Source organism: Hyperolius riggenbachi, chromosome 7, assembly GCF_040937935.1.
Source record: "Hyperolius riggenbachi isolate aHypRig1 chromosome 7, aHypRig1.pri, whole genome shotgun sequence".
Lineage (NCBI taxonomy): Eukaryota > Metazoa > Chordata > Amphibia > Anura > Hyperoliidae > Hyperolius > Hyperolius riggenbachi.
The window spans coordinates 90144105-90166104 of NC_090652.1; the positions used below are offsets into that span (position 1 = coordinate 90144105).

At 41.7% G+C, this 22000-nt stretch overlaps 1 protein-coding gene across 3 annotated transcripts in view; it reads right to left on the reverse strand.

The window, feature by feature from the left end:
* Positions 1–540: 540 nt before the first annotated feature.
* Positions 541–22000, reverse strand: part of E4F1 (E4F transcription factor 1) — a 49539-nt gene continuing 28079 nt past the window's right edge. For all 3 annotated transcript variants that reach the window (XM_068244305.1, XM_068244306.1, XM_068244304.1), the window contains exons 8-13: positions 21541–21643; positions 19973–20190; positions 18452–18650; positions 9785–9930; positions 9284–9349; positions 541–4509 (exon numbers count right to left, since the gene is read on the reverse strand). In XM_068244305.1, the coding sequence (XP_068100406.1) occupies positions 4129–4509; positions 9284–9349; positions 9785–9930; positions 18452–18650; positions 19973–20190; positions 21541–21643 (1113 nt within the window). In that variant the 3' untranslated portion in view covers positions 541–4128. The remainder of the gene's footprint in view (positions 4510–9283; positions 9350–9784; positions 9931–18451; positions 18651–19972; positions 20191–21540; positions 21644–22000) is intronic.

Consider the following 22000-nt stretch of genomic DNA (forward strand, 5'->3'; position numbering starts at 1 on the left):
TTAACATACCTGCTCCTTTTTACACCTGAGACCTTTGTAACACTAAAGAATAACATATCTAATCGGGTAGAATTTTGACATTCTTCACTTAGGAGTGTGTTCATTTTTGTTGCAAGCATTTTACACATTAATGGCTGTGTGTTGATTTATTTTGATGGGACAGTAAATTTATAGTCTTTCAAGATGTTCGCTGACTTCTTTACATTGATAAGTGCAATATTTTAAGGCTAGCGTCACACTCGGCAAAATACAGATGTTTTCCACAATGCGAAAATGCACAAAGCTTTTCAATGCACAATCGCAGTGCGCTGGGAGCATTGTGCAGTTTTCCAGCAGCCTCAAGGGTAACCCTACCCTTAATGTTGTACCATAAAGATATACAGAATTAAAATAATTACAGAAATGTGAGAGGTGTACTCTTTTGTGAGATCCTGTATTTAATTTATTTAAAGGAGATGCACCATGAAATAAAGTGTCAAACCACAGTACATGTTACTTTCTGAGCACTACACAAGACTAAAAACAAAACATCACAATGGATTTTTTTTTTTTATTATAAAAAAGTAGCTTTATTAGAGAACTCTTACAGAGCCAGTAGGTTTTCACATTTCAACCATGAGCAGACAGGAGTAGGCGTGGCGTGTGCTGGGCGGAGCCCACAAATATCACATGCACATAGTTCCTGATTAGACTTATGGGGGAATGCATAGCTATCCTCTGCTGGTCTTTGTTAAATCTTTTGCACACCACTACTGTACAAGTATGGACAGAATTATTCCTCACAAATCAGTGTGAGCAATGACACAGACAGTGCAGGGCTGCTGAAACACACACACACAAAAAAAAGACACATGTTAATGCCTGCTTTGAAGCTCGGAAAAAATAAGGGGATCTGTGGAAAACTTTTAGGTGATTGATTTTTATTATAGATTTTCCAGGCCGATGGAAATACTAAACCAACATATGATGGTTCTGCTATCTGATCGCTTGTTCCCAGCAAGTTTCATCAGATTTCAGCTATGCTAAGTGGTTGCTAGCACAAATAGATGGAGTGTTGTATACTGGACTGGTTGACATTTACAGCCACATCAAACCACTTCTCAATGATTTATACACTATCATTTTGATTGGGTTATTCCTCAGTCAGGCATAAACACCAACTTGCGTGTACAACTCCACGGCTGAGCTAAAATGTTTCCACAGCATATACATATGTTCTCCGATTTACAAACGAACTACCAATACAAACAGCCAAAAACATGAAATTTGATTTTGTGGGAACAAGTCAAAAAGAATTAGATTTTCAGAAAATAAATTTTTTAAAGGCTATATGAGGGGAAAGAAATTAGTGCAGCTTTACTTACCAGGGGCTTTATCCAGCCCCTAGAGGTCTCTGTGTCCTTTGCCACAGTTCTGCAGCCTTTTGCAGTCCCCTCCCTAACACCTGACGACGTATGCGCGAGTGTGTGCATGTGCCGCCTCTACTCCTGCAGTCGGTAGCATTCTTTGCAGGTGCAGTGCTACTACACAGAACACTCCCAGCAACGAGAGCACGAGCAGAGCGTGTATGCACAGAAGCTGCCAGCAGGAGGGGACAGCAAGACTGGATAACTGCAGCGAGGGACACATACTTCTAGGAGCTGGAAGAAGCCCCAAGTAACGCTGCATTCCTTTCTTTTCCCTCATGTGTCCTTTAAAGGACAACCGAGGTGACATGATGAGATAGACATGTGTATGTACAGTGCCAAGCACACAAATAACTATACTATGTTCCTTTTCTTTCTCTGTCTGAAAGAGTTAAAATCAGGTATGCAAGTGACAGTTTATGTCCGGGTCAGACTATATATAGCATAACCCTAACTGATAAGTAATTACAGCCATAAAATACTTTTCTGTCAGTAAATGGCTTCTGAGAGCAAGAAAGAGATACAAACTGTCAATTCATAGATTTGCGCTCTAGCATACTTCAATGAAGCTGTCATTGAGCAGAGACAATGAAACAGTAAACTTAAAAAAAAAAAAAAAAACTAGATTAAAATATAAAATGAAACTGTGGAACATCTTTAAAAAAAAACAAAAAACCTTTTAGGAGGAAGATGGATACAATTGTTTTTCTCATCAATTTTTTTTTGACCTCGAATGTCCTTTAAGGGCTCTTTCACACTACAGGCAGCGGTAAAAGGCTAAAACTCTGCGTTTTGGCTGCTGGCGTTTAACGCCAATACATTAGTATCAATTGTAATGAGAAACGCCGCGGTCAGCCCTAAAAAAGCTCCTGGGAGCGTTGAAACGCAACGCTTCAAAACGCAGCGTTAGATGTGAAAGGTAAAATGAAAGTCTATGGACTTTCATTTTACCTAGGAAAACGCCAACTTCAGCCGTGGCGTTTAAACGCCGAAAAAGCCCTCTGGTGTGAAAGGGCCCTAAGAGGGAAAAAAAAAAGTTTTTAAACCAGTACAGCTACATTTATCTGTGGTACACTGACCATGTGACTTGGCCCTTATGAAACTCCCTTGGCTGCTCATCTAGCACCATCCATCCAAAGCACACCCTGGGCGCAGTGCCCATGCATTGATGTGATAACCTTATCACATGTGCCCCTTATGCCAGTCTTTACTGGCACTTTATAGTAGTCTGCACCAATGTGAGGGCAGGGACCACACATCAATGAGGAGAAGAAAGCAATGGTAAAGCGTCCAGGATGGACAGGCAGGCACTTCAGCAACAGTTAGGTCTGCATCAGACAGGCTCTTGGGGGCAGGGCGTTTAACAATTACGAAATGCCTTTCAGCAAACAATCCGAAAAGAGTTTGGTATCAGTTCCCATCATACCATCACATTTTGAGCCCTATAGGGAGACCGAGATCTGACGAATGCACCAGCCGCAGGATGCTATATACAGCATCTCAGGATCGTCCATCAACTGCAGCTGTCACAATTACCGGTAAACACATTGAGATTCAATCCCAGCATTAAAGGACCACTACAGCGAAAAATTACGCAGTTCAAATATGACAAAATCGACAGGGTTTGGACTAGTCCATTTCCTCATGGGTGATTCTCAGGGATTTCTGTGTTTCCAAAAGCATTTCATGAATGGCAGTCAAGTCTAACTGCCAAAATAGTGTGCAAGCAAAAGGGTAGTTTGGTATGTTACTATTTTGGCACTTAGACTTAGCAGGAAATGCTGTTGAAAACAAAGAAAACCCTGAGAATCCCTAATGAGGAAATGGACTAGTCCAAAACCTGTCCGTTTGTTCAGATTTTAACTGCTTATTTATTTCGCTATAGAAGTCCTTTAAATAAGAAGAACAGACGGCCATCTGAACCAGCGGCATACGGTCAGGGCTTAAAGTAATACTGTAGCTGGTAAATATACATTTTATAATGTAAAGGCTGCCACCCTCCAGCACCACAGTTAGAAGAAGCTGGGGATATCCGTGGAAACAAAATGTAGGATAGACAGAATCCTGATTCACCATAGATCATTCTGATGAATTTACCGCTCATCACTGACTAGTCTCCACCCTTGTTGGATGAAGCTCCATTTACTTGTATAATTATGGCCATGCTCCAGTAGTGTCAGTTTTAAACTGAGGTGTTCCAGCAGACAAACCCCTCCAGTGACTTCAGTACAGTGGGAACCTAATACGACCCATTAGAAATCTTCACTGATGCTTGAAGAGCTGCAGATTTCTCAATGTGAGAAAGATGTGGGTGCAGCTGCCCACAAAAATAGTCCTCCGCATTCGAGGTATAGATCCTATAGTCTGTGTTTAAGAGGCGATTTGCAAGTTCCAAGGCACAACTACTAGTCTGACATTTCAGGGCATTACTGCTGACAAGGCTGGAGATATCTGGGAATTTCAGGAAGAAATCCGTTCACAGTTGCATTCCTGGATCAGTAGTTTAGAGGAAGGCGATAGGGCCCCCTAGTGTTTATTACATTATAACCTGACATTCCTAAAACAGCTTAGTTATGACCAAAAATGTGCATAGGAAGGCTTGTTCAGGTCTCTGCACCATCTATTAGCTGACGCCTCATACTTTCCCTTAATGGTCAACGCAAGCAAGTCCATATTTGCTCCCTGTATGGATCTCCAGTGAAGCACAGAATGTAGAAGTCAGCTACACAATCACAGTCTGGACCTCCACTTCACCTTCATTTAATGTGGCAATAACAAATTCTCCTCCTTGTTCTACCATCTCCACTTCTTCAGGGACCACCACTTCTTCCGGCACTACCATGTCCTCTGGTACTATGACTTCCTCTTCTTCAGTGACCTCGCTGGTAATCACTGTCCCATCACCAACAGCAGAGGCCAGAGTTAGAGCTACCTGTTCAGTCAGAGATTCAGGCGTTGCTATGGTGATTGTGTCAGTAGTAGGGACCTCCTCTATACAGGGCTCAGTGCTGTCGTCCAGTGTCACATTCTGTACTATAATTTGCTGGCCTGGACTGGCTGTGCTGACAATCTGTTGGACCACCTTCAAAATGTGCCTGTCCACCTGTGAAGACAGAATAGAGGGTAACTCCTTTAGGGTCCATTTACACTAATGAAAACAGGTGTAGCTGTGCCTCATACCACTACAGACAGGTATTGTTCACACTACTGTATATAACGTACTCTGCATTTTGTGCAGTCCAATTCAATATACTAAATGGGGCCACATACAGGAACTGGACAGAAATGCAGCATGCTGTGCCTTTCAATCAGGACTGCACCACAAGACAACCAGCATAAACTTCAACATGGGCTATCTTAGAGAGAATTTGTGTGCCGCTCAACCTCACTCACCAATGTCAGAAGTGCCTGGCACAACATTTTGTCCAAAAGGGAGTCCACACAAACTAGAAGTTTTATTTTAAGCAATAGCAGAAACAAGTGGACAAAACTTAGTCCTGGCATGTCCGTACACTACATCCCAGAGTGTCCGGACTCCCTTTTGCACAAGGCTTCCTTAGAGAAGGCGTATGCCACTTTGCATTACCAAATAGATGTGTTAATAAAAAACAAAACTATCAAACCAGTGTGTGCACAAACCCTAAGATAACAGACAGTAAGTAGACTGTACAGGTAATAATATGACTGCTGCTGAAGCTACTACACAAACGGCAGTAGAAATAGAGTCACTCCCAAAAGAAGAGATATTTATTGCTAACCTGTCCACAAGCTGACTTGCATCATTTAACTGTGAGTTCTTTATACTAAACCCACTTGTTCTAGGGGTTGGAGGCACCTAAAGAAAAATATACTTGAAATATAATTTTAAAAAAAATGTAAAAAACTTACCTCCAACACTGATAAGAGCCAAATCATTCTGCACTATAAGAACATGTTTTAAAGGTTTTCACCCACTTCCTCAGGTTCGGAGTGCCAGTCCTACAGTGATGTGAAAAACTATTTGCCCCCTTCCTGATTTCTTATTCTTTTGCATGTTTGTCACACTTAAATGTTTCTGCTCATCAAAAACCGTTAACTATTAGTCAAAGATAACATAATTGAACACAAAATGCAGTTTTAAATGATGGTTTTTATTATTTAGTGAGAGAAAAAAAAACTCCAAATTACATGGCCCTGTGTGAAAAAGTGATTGCCCCCCTTGTTAAAAAATAAGTTCTGTTGTCACCCCAAGGCCTGATTACTGCCACACCTGTTTCAATCAAGAAATCACTTAAATAGGAGCTGACACAGAGTAGACCAAAAGCACCTTTAAAAGCTAGACATCATGCCAAGATCCAAAGACATTCAGGAACAAATGAGAACAAAAGTAATTGAGATCTATCAGTCTGGTAAAGGTTATAAAGCCATTTCTAAAGCTTTGGGACTCCAGCGAACCGCAGCGAGAGCCATTATCCACAAATGGCAAAAACATGGTACAGTGATGAACCTTCCCAGGAGTGGCCGGCTGACCAATATTACCCCAAGAGCGCAGAGAAAACTCATCCGAGGGGCCACAAAAGACCCCAGGACAACATCTAAAGAACTGCAGGCCTCACTTGCCTCAATTATGGTGGAGTTGTGAACACTGACCTTAAGAAAGAGACTGGGCAAAAACGGACTGCATGGCAGATATCCAAGGCGCAAACCACTTTTAAGCAAAAAGAACATTAAGGCTTGTCTCAATTTTGCAAAAAAAAACATCTCCATTATTGCCAAGACTTTTGGGAAAATACCTTGTGGACCGACGAGACAAAAGTTGAACTTTTTGGAAGGTGCGTGTCCCGTTACATCTGGCGTAGAAGTAACAAAGCACTTCAGCAAAAGAACATCATACCAACAGTAAAATATGGTGGTGGTAGTGTGATGGTCTGAGGTTGTTTTGCTGCTTCAGGTCCTGGAAGGCTTGCTGTGATAGATGGAACCATGAATTCTACTGTCTACCAAAAAATCCTGAAGGAGAATGTCCGGCCATCTGTTCGTCAACTCAAGCTGAAGCGATCTTGGGTGCTGCAGCAGGACAATAACCCAAAACACACCAGCAAATCCACCTCTGAATGGCTAAAGAAAAAAAAAAATGAAGACTTTGGAGTGGCCTAGTCAAAGTCCTGACCTGAATCCTATTGAAATGTTGTGGCATGACCTTAAAAAGGCCGTTCATGCTAGAAAACCCTAAAATAAAGCTGAATTACAACAATTCTGCAAAGATGAGTGGGCCAAAATTCCTCCAGAGCGCTGTAAAAGACTCATTGCAAGTTATCGCAAACGCTTGATTGCAGTTATTGCTGCTAAGGGTGGCCCAACCAGTTATTAGGTTCAGGCGGCAATTTCTTTTTCACACAGGGCCATGTAGGTTTGTTGTTTTTTTTCTCACTAAATAATAAAAACCATCATTTAAAACTGCATTTTGTGTTCAATTATGTTATCTTTGACTAATAGTTAACGGTTTTTGAAGAGCAGAAACATTTAAGTGTGACAAACACGCAAAAGAATAAGAAATCAGGAAGGGGGCAAATAGTTTTTCACATCACTGTATGTGTCTCTAGATCAAGCTCCTCTATCTCTTAGGGCTGGAACCCACAGGAGCGCTTTTGGCAGCGTTTTGGCAGCACTGCGATACGCTAGCAGTTTGCCAAAACGCTGGGCTAATGTTAATGGATGGGGCAACTTCCACAGGAGCGTTTGCGTTTCTCAGAAACGCAAACGCAGGACATGCAGCATTTTGGGAGCGTTAGCGCTTCAATGTAAAGTATTGAACCGCTAGCGGAAACGCTCAGCAAAACCTAAACTGCTGTTTTGCTAGCGTTTTGCGGTTCAGCACACTGTAACAAAATGAAAAATAATTCACAGGACCAATCAGGATAAAAACGCAAAACGCTAGGCACCCGCTGGGGAAAAAAATACAATGTTGCAAAACACGACCAAAAACGCGCATGAATCCGCTTGCAAACCGCTCAGACAAAACGCTAGCGGTTGCGTTTTGCGGTTTTCAGTGGGTTCCAGGCCTTAGGGAGCCACTTACACCTAGTTTATGGTTAAGTTAAAGGGATACTGTAGGGAGGTTGGGGGAAAATGAGTTGAACTTACCCGGGGCTTCTAATGGTCCCCCGCAGACATCCTGTGCCCGTGCAGCCACTCCCCATTGCTCCGGCCCCGCCTCCCGTTCACTTCTAGAATTTCAGACTTTAAAGTCTGAAAACCACTCCGCCTGCGTTGCCGTGTCCTTGCTTCCGCTGATGTCACCAGGAGCGTACTACGCAGGCCTAGTATGGTCTGTGTCTGCGCAGTACGCTCCTGGTGACATCAGTGGGAACAAGGACACAGCAATGCAGGCACAGTGATTTTCAGACTTTAAAGTCTGAAATTCTAGAAGTGAACCGTAGGCGGGGCTGGAGCATCGGTGAGTGGCTGCACGGGCACAGGATGTCTGCGGGGGACCATTAGAAGCCCCAGGTAAGTTCAACTCATTTTCCCCCGACCCCCCTACAGTATCCCTTTAAGGCTTAATTTTCCAGACCTACAATAAGATGCAAATAAGTCTTATGCAAATGTATGGAGCTTGAAAACAAAGAGGTATTTAACTGCTCAACTTTCAAGCTGCATAAATTTGCATTGAAATTTACATAACTCTGCATGAACACAGAATTATTTGCTTCTCATTCACAATCGCCTATAAGCATCAATTGGTGGTTTCCTTTTATAACACATTTGTGAGTACATTTTATACACTACATTGATTACAGCATTATTAATTTTAACATACTTCACCAGATTGGCCACACTGCCCATTGTTTTACAAAAAGTTCTGAAAATCATTGCTTGAAAAGCTAAAAACGATAATTAAATTGAGTCGCAGCTGCTAATATAACTAAAGGCATATTTTTATTTCACACAAATGAAATACAAAGTTTATTTTTATGTACAATGTCAGTGATGAGCGTGTAGAAGGCAACAGGCATGCCCTGCATCTGCTTCCTGCAATGGCTTTCAGACTGCTGCATTCTGTCAATCACGTCAGCCTCTTGGTAGAGCAGACCTCTGGCTCACGAGGAACCACCCACTGCCCTCCAGACACTCAGCTCCTGCCAGGGCTTGCAATGTAATATCAGATCGGACACAACTATACTAAATTCAGCTGCCGTTATATACTGGTGCTGGAAGTCTAGACCAGATAACCAGCAAGACACTGGGGAAAACCTTTAATTATTATTAAGAAATGTATAGGCCCAAAAAAGGCCTATGACGTTTCTAGCATACTTGGGCTTTAAAGAGAGCCCGAGGTGGGCTCAAAAAAAAAACCGTAGGCTACCTGATCTGTGGGGCTGAGCGGATCAGGTTGTCGCAAAAAACGCCGCTCCCTGGGGCCCTAATAGACCTCTTTCACTTGCGTGACCCCTGGGTCACGACGCTGCGCTGAGAGACTGTGTGTCTCTCATAGCATATAGGGAGGCGGAGGAGCAGCAGGGGGCATGGCCAGGGGAGAGAGCTGCCCAATGGCAGCTCAGGAAACCCTGTAGGAACACCCCTGGTGGGCGTTTTAAACAGGGAATTCCTCTCCCCTCTGTTTACCTCCGAGTTAGAGAAAAAAAATCTTGTCTCTAAACTAGGTGGGCTATAGCGTGGCGGTGGGGGGGCAGAGAGCAGCGGTTGGGGGACACAGAGCCTTGTCATTAGGCAGAGGACATGGCTCCGTGTCCCATCTGCCCCCTGAAGATCCACCTCGGGTTCTCTTTAACCGTAAATGACACATTATACTGTAATGCTATGCCTCTCCAGTGGTTTCTTCACAGCAAAATAATATACAATACAAACACACCTTAATCCAAATGAATACTACCTACCTCATGTGTTCCTGTGCTCTGCAGTAGCTCAGCAGCTTCACTGGTCTCCAAATCGTCAGAGGTCGCCTATAAACATCAAGAGATGAGACTGTATAGTTGCAATAACCTAAAACTTCTCACATTGTTCCTTGCCTAAGAGGTCTGACAGTGTTCCTGTACAGCCAATCCCCACCCTGAGTCTTACAAACAGCCAACCCCTGCCCACTGCTTGAATGAGCATCACATTTGAGAATGACTACAGCCTTGTACACATGCAAAATGGTTTTGGCTCAGATGGCCAGTCAGGGCTGCCTCTGCTGGGTATCTTTTGTGTTGACAGAGGCCCCCACCACCCCGACGTGTTGGCGAGCAATCAGACTGGCAAATCATCTCATAAGATGTCATAGTTCTGGTCACACTGTTCTCTGTTGTGCGTATCGCCGTCAGCCCTCCTCCCCCCACTCACTGCAACATGATGCAGGGCCCAGCACAAGGCCTGGTCATTGTCCAAGAAACACCCACCTCAATAATGTATTCCTGAGTATCGGCGACCATTGAAGAGAATTCCACCAGTACCGTGTGGGGCTCATCAGAGAGGATATCAGCTGCAATAGCCAACGGGTCTCCACCAGCATCAGCCAGGAACTGCAGATGTGCCGCACAGCCCCCTAGAGGAAAACATGGGAAGTGGTTATTGCCGTGACCATACAGGTATATACAGTATAAATTAATGTAAAGTTTTCTCTTGTGCCCTAGCACTGAGCTCAGGCAAGAAATTAGACTTCTGTGGGGATTTACAAGTTTACAGAAAAAAAATTGCCCTTTGAAGGGTAGTATTTGGATGAACAAGGCAGAAAACTATTCCTATAACCACATATGCTGCTCACAACACAAGCAAACCCAAGCTGCGTGAAATAAACAAACATAAAAAAAAAAGGTTGGGTGCTTGCCCAAGAAGAGTAAAGCCTCCAAATGGTCCAGAGGATTCCTCGCCTCTTCTAATTCATAGGCGTATATTCATGTGAGCGCCTTCAGCTTACTGCACAGGTGCGTCCTATTCGTGCATGTACAGTATGGCCACGCTCATATACAAAGGGGATTGCCAGGAGACTATATCAGGCAAGCTCTTTTTTGATGTTTAGAGGGTCCCTGCATGGCAATGTTGGGGGCCGAAGGGGAGATGGGAAGCCCCAGGACTATGCAGAGACTTCTCTCTACTTGGGTAAGCACCGATAAGGTGGCTGTTGTCACAAACTGGCCGCCAGTCCCAGCAGATCCCTATAACTCACTCTTGCTCACATGAAGTTGAATATATAAATTGGTCTACTTTAAAAAGGCAAAATAGTATTTATGCACATATAAAAGATGTCAGACAAGGGTGTAGCGACGGCATACCTGTTAAAGAGAATCTGTATTGTTAAAATCACACAAAAGTAAACATACCAGTGTGTTAGGGGACATCTCCTATTACCCTCTGTCACAATTTCGCCGCTCCCCGCCGCATTAAAAGTAGTCAAAAGAGAGGGGGCGTGGCTACAGAGCATGGTGGCTGCCTGATCCATCAGCTCTGTAAAGGACACTGACAAAGCGGCTCACTGCGACTTCCACAGCACCCATCCACCGCTAAAAATGGCAGAGGATCGTTACAGAGACTCCCCGGAGTGGACCAGAGTGCAGCCCAGGAGGAAAACTTATGCTCCAAGGCCAAGAAGACTGCTTGATCTTTTTGAAGAAGAAGGGCAAGATGGCGCCCGCCATGAGGACAGGGGACACCATGATGCAGCATCACGGATTCCAGCACATCCAGGAAGGTATGATGCCCTCAGACATGGCGAAATGTCTCCCATCCACTCCACCTTGCCACCCAGAAGCTCCTTCCTCAGTACCCCAGAGTCCCCAGCTTTTAGAAGCAGAAGCCCGCTGAAGCATGCCGCCGATACGGAAAATAATACGGAAAATAATACGGAAAATATACGGAATCCGGAAAATATACGAAATCCGGAAAATATACGAAATAAGGTAGGCCAAGCTGTAATTACATCATCCCCAGCGTCCAGCTATACAGACCCATTCCTTGACATTCCTGAAACTGACCAGCCACTCACACTAGCAATGATGAAGGGTCTAATGCAAACTTTTAGATCAGCTTGGCAATGTGACATGCAGGCAATGACAGAAGCTATGACAACTATTGCCATTAAAACAGACAAAAGGGTCTTGGGTTTAGAAGAGAAACTGAAGGTGGTTACAGTGGCATACAACGAGCTGGTAGACTCTCATGAAGCCTTAGTTGTGGAAGTAAAGGAACTAAAGGAAAAACAGACAGATGCGGAAGATAGAAATAGGAGAAACAATATCAAGTTGAGAGGAATTCCTGAAAATGTAACTACAAGTCAACTTAGAGACTATGTGGGAGACGTGTTAAAAACAACTCTGCCAACATCTTCTGACATTGATAGAATCGTGGACAGAGTACACAGGCTGCCTAAGCCTGCTCACTTAGGCCCAAATGTACCAAGAGATGTGATCATGCGGGTACATTACTACCATATTAAAGAAGCTTTCTTGGACACTACTAGAAAAGGCCAGAGACTGCCTAAACCATACCAAGATCTAATCCTATACTCAGACTTGTCACAAAATACTCTTAAAGCAAGAAGAGCTTTTTCTACTGTTACCACTACTTTAAGAGCCAACAAAATAGAATACTCATGGGGCTTCCCCACAAAACTGAGAGTAACAAGACAAGGAACCAGATATATATTTCATACACCTCAAGAAGGCCTGGACAAGATTGCGAACTGGAACATACAGATCTCGGCTCCAAAGCACAGACCATATATCCAATCTATGGACACCACTCCTGCAGCTGATGACAAGGAGGAAGCTGGAAAATCCTCTGTTGCCGAAGCAAAAGACACTTGAAACATGATGGGATACTCAGTGTTCTTTTTTCACAAACTTTCCCCCCCAGAGAACTCTTCTCTATACTTTCTTTTTATTCTTCCCGGATACCATCTTGAGGAGGAGGAGAATTGTTCACACATATAGCCCACGGCTGTGGGCTAAGTTTCTGATGCTATGACCTGGATAGGTCATCAGTTTTTCTTGTTTGTTTTATATTATGTTGTTTTTGTTGTTGTAATTTTTATGTTTTTTCCTCTAGGTTGGACTGTTTTTGATGAGGACACTATTCCTAATATTTTTGCAAAATCTAGACTTTTTAGATTCTTTATACCTGTTTATGCATATTTCACTGATTTAACTGAAATTTTATATTTTATAGCAAAAAATATGTCATTTTTTCCATCTTTGAGCCTGCAACAAGCTTTTTACTGCTTATCGCAGAGACGTAAAAAAATACGCAAAAAGGCTCATTTTTCAGTATTGCATGCATTAACTTCTTTTTCTCCCACCTTTTTAGTATATGCTTATGACTGTATTTTCTCCAAGAAAACTAAACAAGATACCATGAACACATCAATTAGAACCTTGATTACCACCAAATGTAAGTGCATTATTTTTTGTATGTATGTCCAGAACCATTAAAATTGTATCTCTAAATGTGAGAGGGCTGAACTCGCACAGAAAGAGATACCTGACCCAAAAACTAAGTAAAGACGAGGGAGCTGATGTGATGTGCTTGCAGGAGACCCATCTTAATAAAGAGGGGTCTGCCAAGTTTAAATTATATCAGTTTTCTACTATATTTCACTCTACACTAAAAACAAAGAAAAAGGCAGGGGTATGTATAGCAATAAAAGATTCAATAGGATTTGAATTGCAAGAATCATTCAGTAGCAAAGATGGTAGAATGATTGTTTTGGTTGGGAAAATAGATACTCAACTGTATACAATAGTCAACATATATGTCCCAAATAGTGGCCAAATTAGATTTTTGAACAAGAAATTTAAAAAAATTGATAAAATGTCCAAAGGTAATTAATTAATTACAGGTGATTTTAATTTAGTAGTTGACCCATTGATAGATTGCTCATATCAGAAGAAAAAATTTCCCTCTACCTTACGACCTACCCTTATGAATCATGAGTTATATGATGCCTGGAGATGTCTGCATCCAGGAGAGACTGACTACACTCATTATTCACCGGTTTTCAAATCTTATAATAGAATAGACTACTTGTTCACAGATAAATTCACACTCCCTTTAATTAAAAAAATTAATATTAATACAAGAACGTGGTCAGATCATTCCCCTATAATATTTGAATTACAAGTGTTAGGCTCCCCACCCCCTACTTATACATGGAAAATGAATAAATATATCTTATACTCAGAACAATCAGCCCCACAAATTAAACAAAAAATAGAAGAATACTTTGAGCTAAACAATAGTAAGGACGTATCGAAAGCTACTATATGGAATGCCCATAAGGCATTTATAAGAGGAGTATTTATACAACAAGGCTCCATAGAAAAAAGAAAAAGAAAGGAAAAATATAATAATATCTTAAAAGAAATCAAAACTATGGAGAAGGCCATATTCGATAAAAAGGAAGTGACCCTAATACCTAAAGTAGAAGAAAAGAGAAAGGAACTTAGTGAAATGCTACACTGCCAATATGATAAGTGGCAATGTATTATGAAAGAAAATTGGTACTCAGATAGGGATAAGGCCGGTAAAATTATGGCAAGGAAGATTAAGGGACGAAGAATAGCTCATAGAATTCAAAAAATAAAACATCCAAAGAAAAATTTAACAGTGCATCACCCAAAAGAAATTGTAGATGCTTTGGCAACCTATTATGAATCTCTATACAACCTGAAACAAGATTCAGAAGTACACCAACCCACTCAAATAGAAATTAAAAAGTACTTAGATAGTGTGGATCTTCCCACACTAGATGAATTTGAAAAAAAACAAATTAATATCCCCTTCCAAATGAATGAGGTTGAAAGAGCAATCAAATCCCTTAAAAGAAATAAATCCCCAGGTATAGATGGTTTCCTAGGTGAATATTATATGAAACATATGAATCTGCTGAAAGCCCCCTTAACAGATCTATATAACGAAGTAGCTAAATTAGGTACCTTCCCTAAAGAATCATTAGAAGCTGTAATTTCACTAATACCAAAAGAAGACAAAGATTTAACTGATCCCAGTAGCTACAGGCCCATCTCTTTATTAAATGTCGATTTAAAAATGTATGCAAAAATAATAGCCAATAGAATAGACCCCCTAATTCCGAAACTAATTCACTTAGATCAGGTAGGATTCGTTAGAAATAGAATGACCAGTGATGCTACTAGAAAAGTTTTGGCAATACTACATGAGCTAGAATGTAATAAAAGGCCTTCTCTGTTAGTCTCTTTGGACGCAGAGAAGGCCTTTGATAGAGTAAACTGGACATATTTATCCACTGTACTAAATAAATTTGGTTGTGATGGTTTTTTACACCAAGCCATAATGGCCCTCTATACCAAGCCTTCAGCTAGAGTAATCTCTTCAGGCTCTCTTTCTGATCCATTCAACATCACTAACGGTACAAGACAAGGCTGCCCCTTATCACCATCAATTTTTATATTAACACTGGAGCCACTTGCTCAAAAAATTAGAGACAATAAATTAATAAAAGGAGTCAAGATTGGAGATCAGGAGATGAAGTTAGGTTTATATGCGGATGACATATTGCTATATCTTCAGGATCCCAAAATATCATTAACGAATTTAGAATTAGAGCTCAAGCTTTTTTCAGAGGTCTCATATTACAAACTAAATAAAAATAAAACGGTGATCCTTCCCTGTAATTTAGATACCAACTCAATAAACTCTCTTAAAAAAATATCCCAATACTCATGGACAGAAAAAGCATTTAAATATTTAGGTATCTACATCACACCCACCATTGGCCAAATTTATAAAACAAATTATGAACCCTGGATATATGGGCTTAAAACCCAATTAGATTTATTAGCAAAATTAGAATTTTCATGGCTAGGGAGAGTTGCAGCTGTAAAAATGATGATCCTCCCTAGACTATTATATTTATTTAGAAACCTTCCTGTTAAAGTACCCCAGAAATTCTTTACCCCTATACAAAAAATGATCAACAAATTTGTAATATGTAACAAATCACCCAGATTCTCGTATGACATACTAACCTTACATGCTTCTGACTTGGGCCTTGGAGTACCAGATATTGGTCTATACTATAGAGCAACTATTTTAGAGCAATCCAGAGAGATTTGGATTGAAAGTAACAAACAATGGGTAACACTAGAACAATTACAACATCCTATTGTCCCTTATAAAAGTTTATTGGAAACCAAACTTCTGTGGAAATCAACATTAAAAATTCCCAACCCCATTACAGCTAATACTATCAAGATTTGGAAGGATTTTACTCAAAGATGCACAAAGAATCCTATATCCACCAAGCAAATACCTATCCCATTGGGTAATATCCACAATGTAATAAAAAAGATTTCTATAGAAAATTGGGTAGGGAAAGGAATAACGACCGTAGATAAACTACTCCAGGACTCAAAGATGAAAGCATTTCAAGATATTGTAGAAGAATATGACATTCCAAGGTCAGAAGAATATAAATATCTAAAAATTCAGAAATTTTTTAAATATCACTTCCCCACTCCAATATTACTCCCTCCACTCATAGCTAAACTTTTATCCCCAGACCAACAGCATCTGAAAGGTACTGCAATATTTTACAGAACCCTGCTGACAAATAAGGGAGGCTCACCTCAATGGCAGCTCACAAAATGGCAACAATATTTCAAGGAAGACATAGAAAGGGAAGATTGGGAGAAATCTATGAGATCTCTGAAAAAGGCTTCTCATTGTATATCACATCATGAGAATTTACTTAAGATGCTATGGAGATGGTACCTGACTCCGAGTAAAATCTCCAAGTTTGACTCCAATGTCTCACCTTTATGTTGGAGGGGATGTGGAGATGAAGGCACCTTGGAACATATTTACTGGGAATGTCCCAAACTACAAAAAATGTGGAAAGAAATTGAGCTAATATTAAAAAAAACTACCAGTAAGCCTATCCCACATCCCACCAAAAATGGCCCTATTACATCTAGATATTATAGATCTACCACCAAAAGAACGTATACTATACAACCACATTTTTGTAACTATAAGAACCCTATTAGCTGAAAATTGGAAAACTAAATATGTACCTGGTGCTGAGGAAATCATTAAGAGAGTCAATTTTAATCTATCGGCAGAAAAGAAATGGGCAATGAATACAGGGGTCCTTGAACCCTTTATGAGAAAGATAGAGTATTGGTCTTTAATCTACCCAGAGACAGAAATTTTTGATTATTAATAACATAAGGTATGCTGATATGGAGATAAATAGATGCAAGACTTCTGTTCTCTTCCTCTCATATTTTTAGAGATAACGAGAAAAATAAAAATAGAAATCTTATTTTGGTTCTAACTCACTCTGATACAATACTAACAAATGACTCAGGTTTAGGTTTTCTTGTAATACTGAGTTTATGGAGAATAATAATAGAAAAAAAACGAAGAATAAGTTATGTTAAGTTTTCACTATCTTTATTAATAAAGTATAATAAGGAATACTGTTTAGTATAAAACAATGCTGTAGATTTTGTAAGGTTGTTATCTTTTGTAGCCTAGTTCACCTGTCCTGCTGCCTAATTCACACTAAAATCTAACCTGGAAACCTGTCTGGATGGTTGCTGGTCAACCATCTAGTGGGGTGGATAAGATTGGCAGCTAGACACTCTGTTTATAGAAAAATGGCTCGGCTCCCTGGGATCTCTGTAGGGTGGTTTTATTCCCCCATTTCCCAGGTTGAGCTGAGTCCATTTAAGGAAAATATTGTAGTATGGTGTTCTGGACTGCATACAAAATAGAGTTGTAGAAATATAGCTTAACCAGGCTTGTATGTATACTAACTTTGTACACCCATAACAAGAGATTCTGTTTTATATATGATTATATATGTAATATACTATGTTATGTAAGATATATAAGACTTATTTATAAGTCTGATGTTGTTAAACATTTTCAAAAACTGTTCAATAAAAATTATTGAAACATAAAAGTAGTCAAAAACAGTTTTTAAAAGTTTGTTTGTAAACAAAAAAAATGGCCACCAAAACAGGAAGTAGGTTGATGTACAGTATGTCCACACATAGAAAATACATCCATACACAATCAGTCTGTATACAGCCTTCCTTCTGAATCTCAAGAGATCATTTGTGTGTTTCTTTCAGCTCATTGAAGAGTTACAAGCTGATTGTTTGTTTACTCTTGCAGACAGCTCTGCCCGGTTGTCTGTAATTCTGCAGTATGTGACTCATTAGTATGTGAACAGAGGATTTATCCAGCTTGTAAAAGATAAGAGAGCAGAGAAAAGCTGGCTAATGTAAATAACACACACACACACACACACACACGGGAGTGTGCATAGAGGGGGCATGCATAGCAGATCACACTGAAGAGTTGGCAGCCTTCCAGACACAGGAGGACAAGTCCGACAAGGGAAAGATAAGCTGATTTATTACAGAGATGGTGATAGTATAAAGTGCTGCAGTAAGCCAGAGCACATTATAATAGGTTTAGGAACCTGTAGGATGGTAGAAAACACAATGACATTTTTGTTACAGAGTCCCTTTAACTGAGATAATGGAAGTTAGTGGAAGACCAACACAGTGGCAAAGAAAGTGTGCTCTAAAGTAGATACTAAGCATGAGGTCCACAGAGCTCTGCCGTTCAGATTCCTAGTAAAAGTGCGGGCCGCAGAAGGGATGCAGTTAACTTTCCCTGTCGCCGCTTTTAGCTAAAGCGCTCCATATCGCAATCCATCTCTCCAATGCTTCCTCCTTCACACCCGAAATGATGAAGTACTGGATTGACTTGGAACACCATGTGGAGCGCATTGGCTATAGGTTGGCAACAAGGTAAGTTAACTGCTCACCCCCCCCCCCCCTCCCCCACTGCGGCTTGCAACTTTTACTCAGAATTCAGAACCCAAACAGCAGAGCTCATGCCTAGTAGATATTACAGGTATTTCAAAGGAGATACTACCTCTATGGAGGTAGGCAAATGAAGCATAAGGAGGCGACTGATCATTAATTCTGGACTTGTTTTATCCTGTCTACTGTCTGACCTTGTGAAATTATCTCACAGGCCAGGGTGCAGAAAGCAATATGCAGTATACTCACCTTTAGTCTTTAGGTGGCGGTTTAGCGTTCCGTGCTCTGCAAACCCCCTGCCACACTTGTGACACTTGAAGGGCTTCTCGCCTGTGTGGTGTCTTATGTGCCGGATTAGGGAACCCTTCTCCCGGAAGCTATTGGGACAGTACGGGCAAACAAAGGGCTTGTCGGCAAAATGGGTGCGAGAATGAACTTGTTGTGCATTCTGTGGGAAGAGAAAAATATAAGTGAGGAACAACCTTAAAAACCAAAAGCTCACGTATGTCACATTTTCTACTTGCAACATATTCACTGTACGTTCCTGCTCTAATTAGGTTTGCACTGAAACTAAAGTAGATCAGGCTCATCCCCCTGCTGAAGGTAAAACTAGGAGGTGGAAGAGGACTTCTCTGACCAGCTACTGAAGCTGTACTATGGCATCAGCGAGCACATCTGCAGGAATACATCAAAGCAAACAAGTAATATTAAACTACTGGATTTCAGCCTGGTCATATGACCAAAACAGGCTGAGTACTGACTGATACTACACTTTAGCTAACAAATTTGTTACAGGACTAGTTAACTGGAGTCACTACCTTTGTCAGATCATCTAAATCAACACTGGTTAGATGGGCATAAAAGTCACCCCTGCAACCCCTGCAGGTCTTCGTCGCTCACATTCAGCATACAAGTGACGTGCAGCCGGCCAATCACATGACAAGGGACGAAAGCCGCCTAGTGATTGGCTGGCTGCATGGCACTTGTATGCTGAAGTGGAGAGGACCTCTAGCACTGTTGCTCAAAAAATAGGAAAACTGATTGTTAAGTAATGGAACTGCTCCAGTTTTTTTTTTCAGGAAGACAAATGTGGGAATGCAGTGCTGGCGTTTGTGAACAGCTACATTGTCATGTAAGAACCTGCAGATGAACCAACATATTCTTCAATGCTCTGGAACAAATTTCTGTGTGTATCTGCTGTGTAACGTATCTTGAAGAGAATCTGAAGCCTCCAAAAATACCTGTTTTTACTTGACAGTCCTCTTTAGCATAAATGCCATAGCTGAAACGCCGCAACCCCACGGCTAAATGCTAAATTAATACCCCCGAAATCCTGGGGCAAAATTCCACGACTTTCCAGGTCATGGATTTTGCTGCCTGGGGGAGGCAGAGCCTTGCGCTGTAGCTCTGCCTCCAGTCGATCTCCTCCTCTCCCTGCCCCTCTCAGTGAAAGAAGACTGAGAGGGGCGGGAGGAGGAGGAGATCCGCGCAGACTGACGCAAGTAGAGGCAGAGCTACTGCGCAAAGCTCTGCATCTTCCAGCAAGGAGCCCTGAAATTTTCCCCCGGGGATTTCAGGGGTATTAATTGAGCGTTCAGCCGTGGGGATGTGGCGTTTCAGCTATGGCATTGATGCTGAAGAGGACTCTCTTTAACATATGCAATCATTTTCATTGGGGAAGAGAAGGGTAGGCATTTTTTATTTTGGAAACTGTGCATAAGGAGCCCCATCATTTGTAGTCACCAATACCTAAGCCATCCCCGCACTCACCTTTGTTTTGTACCTCTTGCCACACTTGGCGCAGGGGTACGGCCTGTCATCAGAATGCACTCTCATGTGACCTTTCACGTGAGCCACAGTCTTGTACAACTTCCCGCACTCCCCACACTTATATTTACGGTTATCCCCATGGGATTCCTGGTGCTTCCTGAGCAGGTGAGCCTTCAAGAACTCCCGGCCACACTCATCACATCGGTACAACTTACAACCTAGACAGGGAAGCAGTAACAGCTCAGCATTACTCCTCAGTCATTTCTAGATTTATAGGCTACCTGAGCTACACATAAATATAAGAGGTAACCATATGTAGGGCTCCTTCTGAGCCCCCATAAACTAGTCTGTGGACTCTCAACTTTGCCAGCCTCCCCTCATTTTTTGGAAATTTGCAAATGACAACAGAAGCGTATCAAATATTATGCAATGAAAAGGGGGGACAAACAGTAGCGCACTGGTGGAATGAGCAGCCTAGGTGTACTCAGGGTCAGTCCTCAACCCCAAAAAAAGGAAATGGGAGCACCTGGCGCTCAAATACTGGACCAAAAAGATGCGAGTATGGACAGTCACTATGGCTGTTAAGCCAAGTATCATGAGCATCAAATACGGAAAAACACACTGTGGGGACGACTACGTCTCCCTTTGATTGCAGTGGAATGTCCGTCTCGCATGAAATACTCGTAACAGTACCTCTTAGCAGGATAAAAACAATACCCCAACCGTGGATGGTGCCGTCTTCTGCTATAGTCTGATCCGTTCCGGAATATGGGGGAGAGAGAGACCCTCAACAGCGCAGCTAGACTCAAAGCTCACGCGGGGACGCTCCGTCCTTCCCTCTCCACATCCGCCAGTGGTGACGTCACCCTTTGCGTTTCACCGCTCTCCAGGCATGTGTCGGCTTACTTCCTGGGTAAGGGTATACAGAGGGGACAAACTGATTGTGCAGACTGCGCTGAGTATTGATAACGCTGCGCATAAGAATGCACTTACAAGACGGATTCTTGGTTTTATTGCATATAAAATGTGTATACACATTTATCAATACTCAGCGCAGTCTGCACAATCAGTTTGTCCCCTCTGTATACCCTTACCCAGAAAGTAAGCCGACACATGCCTGGAGAGCGGTGAAACGCAGAGGGTGACGTCACCACTGGCGGATGTGGAGATGGAAGGACGGAGCGTCCCCGCGTGAGCTTTGAGTCTAGCTGCGCTGTTGAGGGTCTCTCTCTCCCCCATATTCCGGAACGGATCAGACTATAGCAGAAGACGGTATCAAATATTATACCATTTATTTCTTTTACCCCAAAAAAAAATCTGCAACGTGTTTTGCGGGTCTATCGCCCGCTTCCTCAGGCGGACTTCTACAGAAATCTGATAAGCACCGAGTAGTGATTAATGTGTCACCTTGCCCAAAACTATTACCAGTTGAGGATTGAAGCCTTGTTTTACAGATCAGGCCATTAGACACACATACAAGAACCTCCTGCACCAGTACTTCCTGTTCTGGAGATTTTCCCCAGATAAGGAGTGAGATACACAAAGCAAGTTTAGAGATGATACTATACCTTCATGGCCTTTCAGATGTATCTTCAGAGAGTTGCTACTCTTGCATATCTCTCCACACTGCGGACATGCCAGTTCCTCCATGTTGCCCAGTATGATATCTGTCTATTGAAATGATACTATTAGAAGTCAGCAAGGATATTTTTTCCCCTTACTATATAAACAGGGCTGGACAAATCCCAAAAGCCTGGCATACATAGAGTTAAATGCAATGGTTTTTCAGTCAAAAAACTCACATTGTTCAAGGCAAATTCTCAAGCTTTTCTGGACACTTTGCATTTGCAATGTGACAGCTGTATGGCTTCAATTCACTAAGGGCAGTCCCGTAAAAAAATTAGGTTAGTAAAATACGCATTTGGTATTTTACGCTTTTTTTTCCCCAAATTCGCCAAGATTTCCTCACCTGCAGTAGAGGGCTGGCAATATACTGAAAAATGCCCCTTGCTTGGTAAATCTCACCGG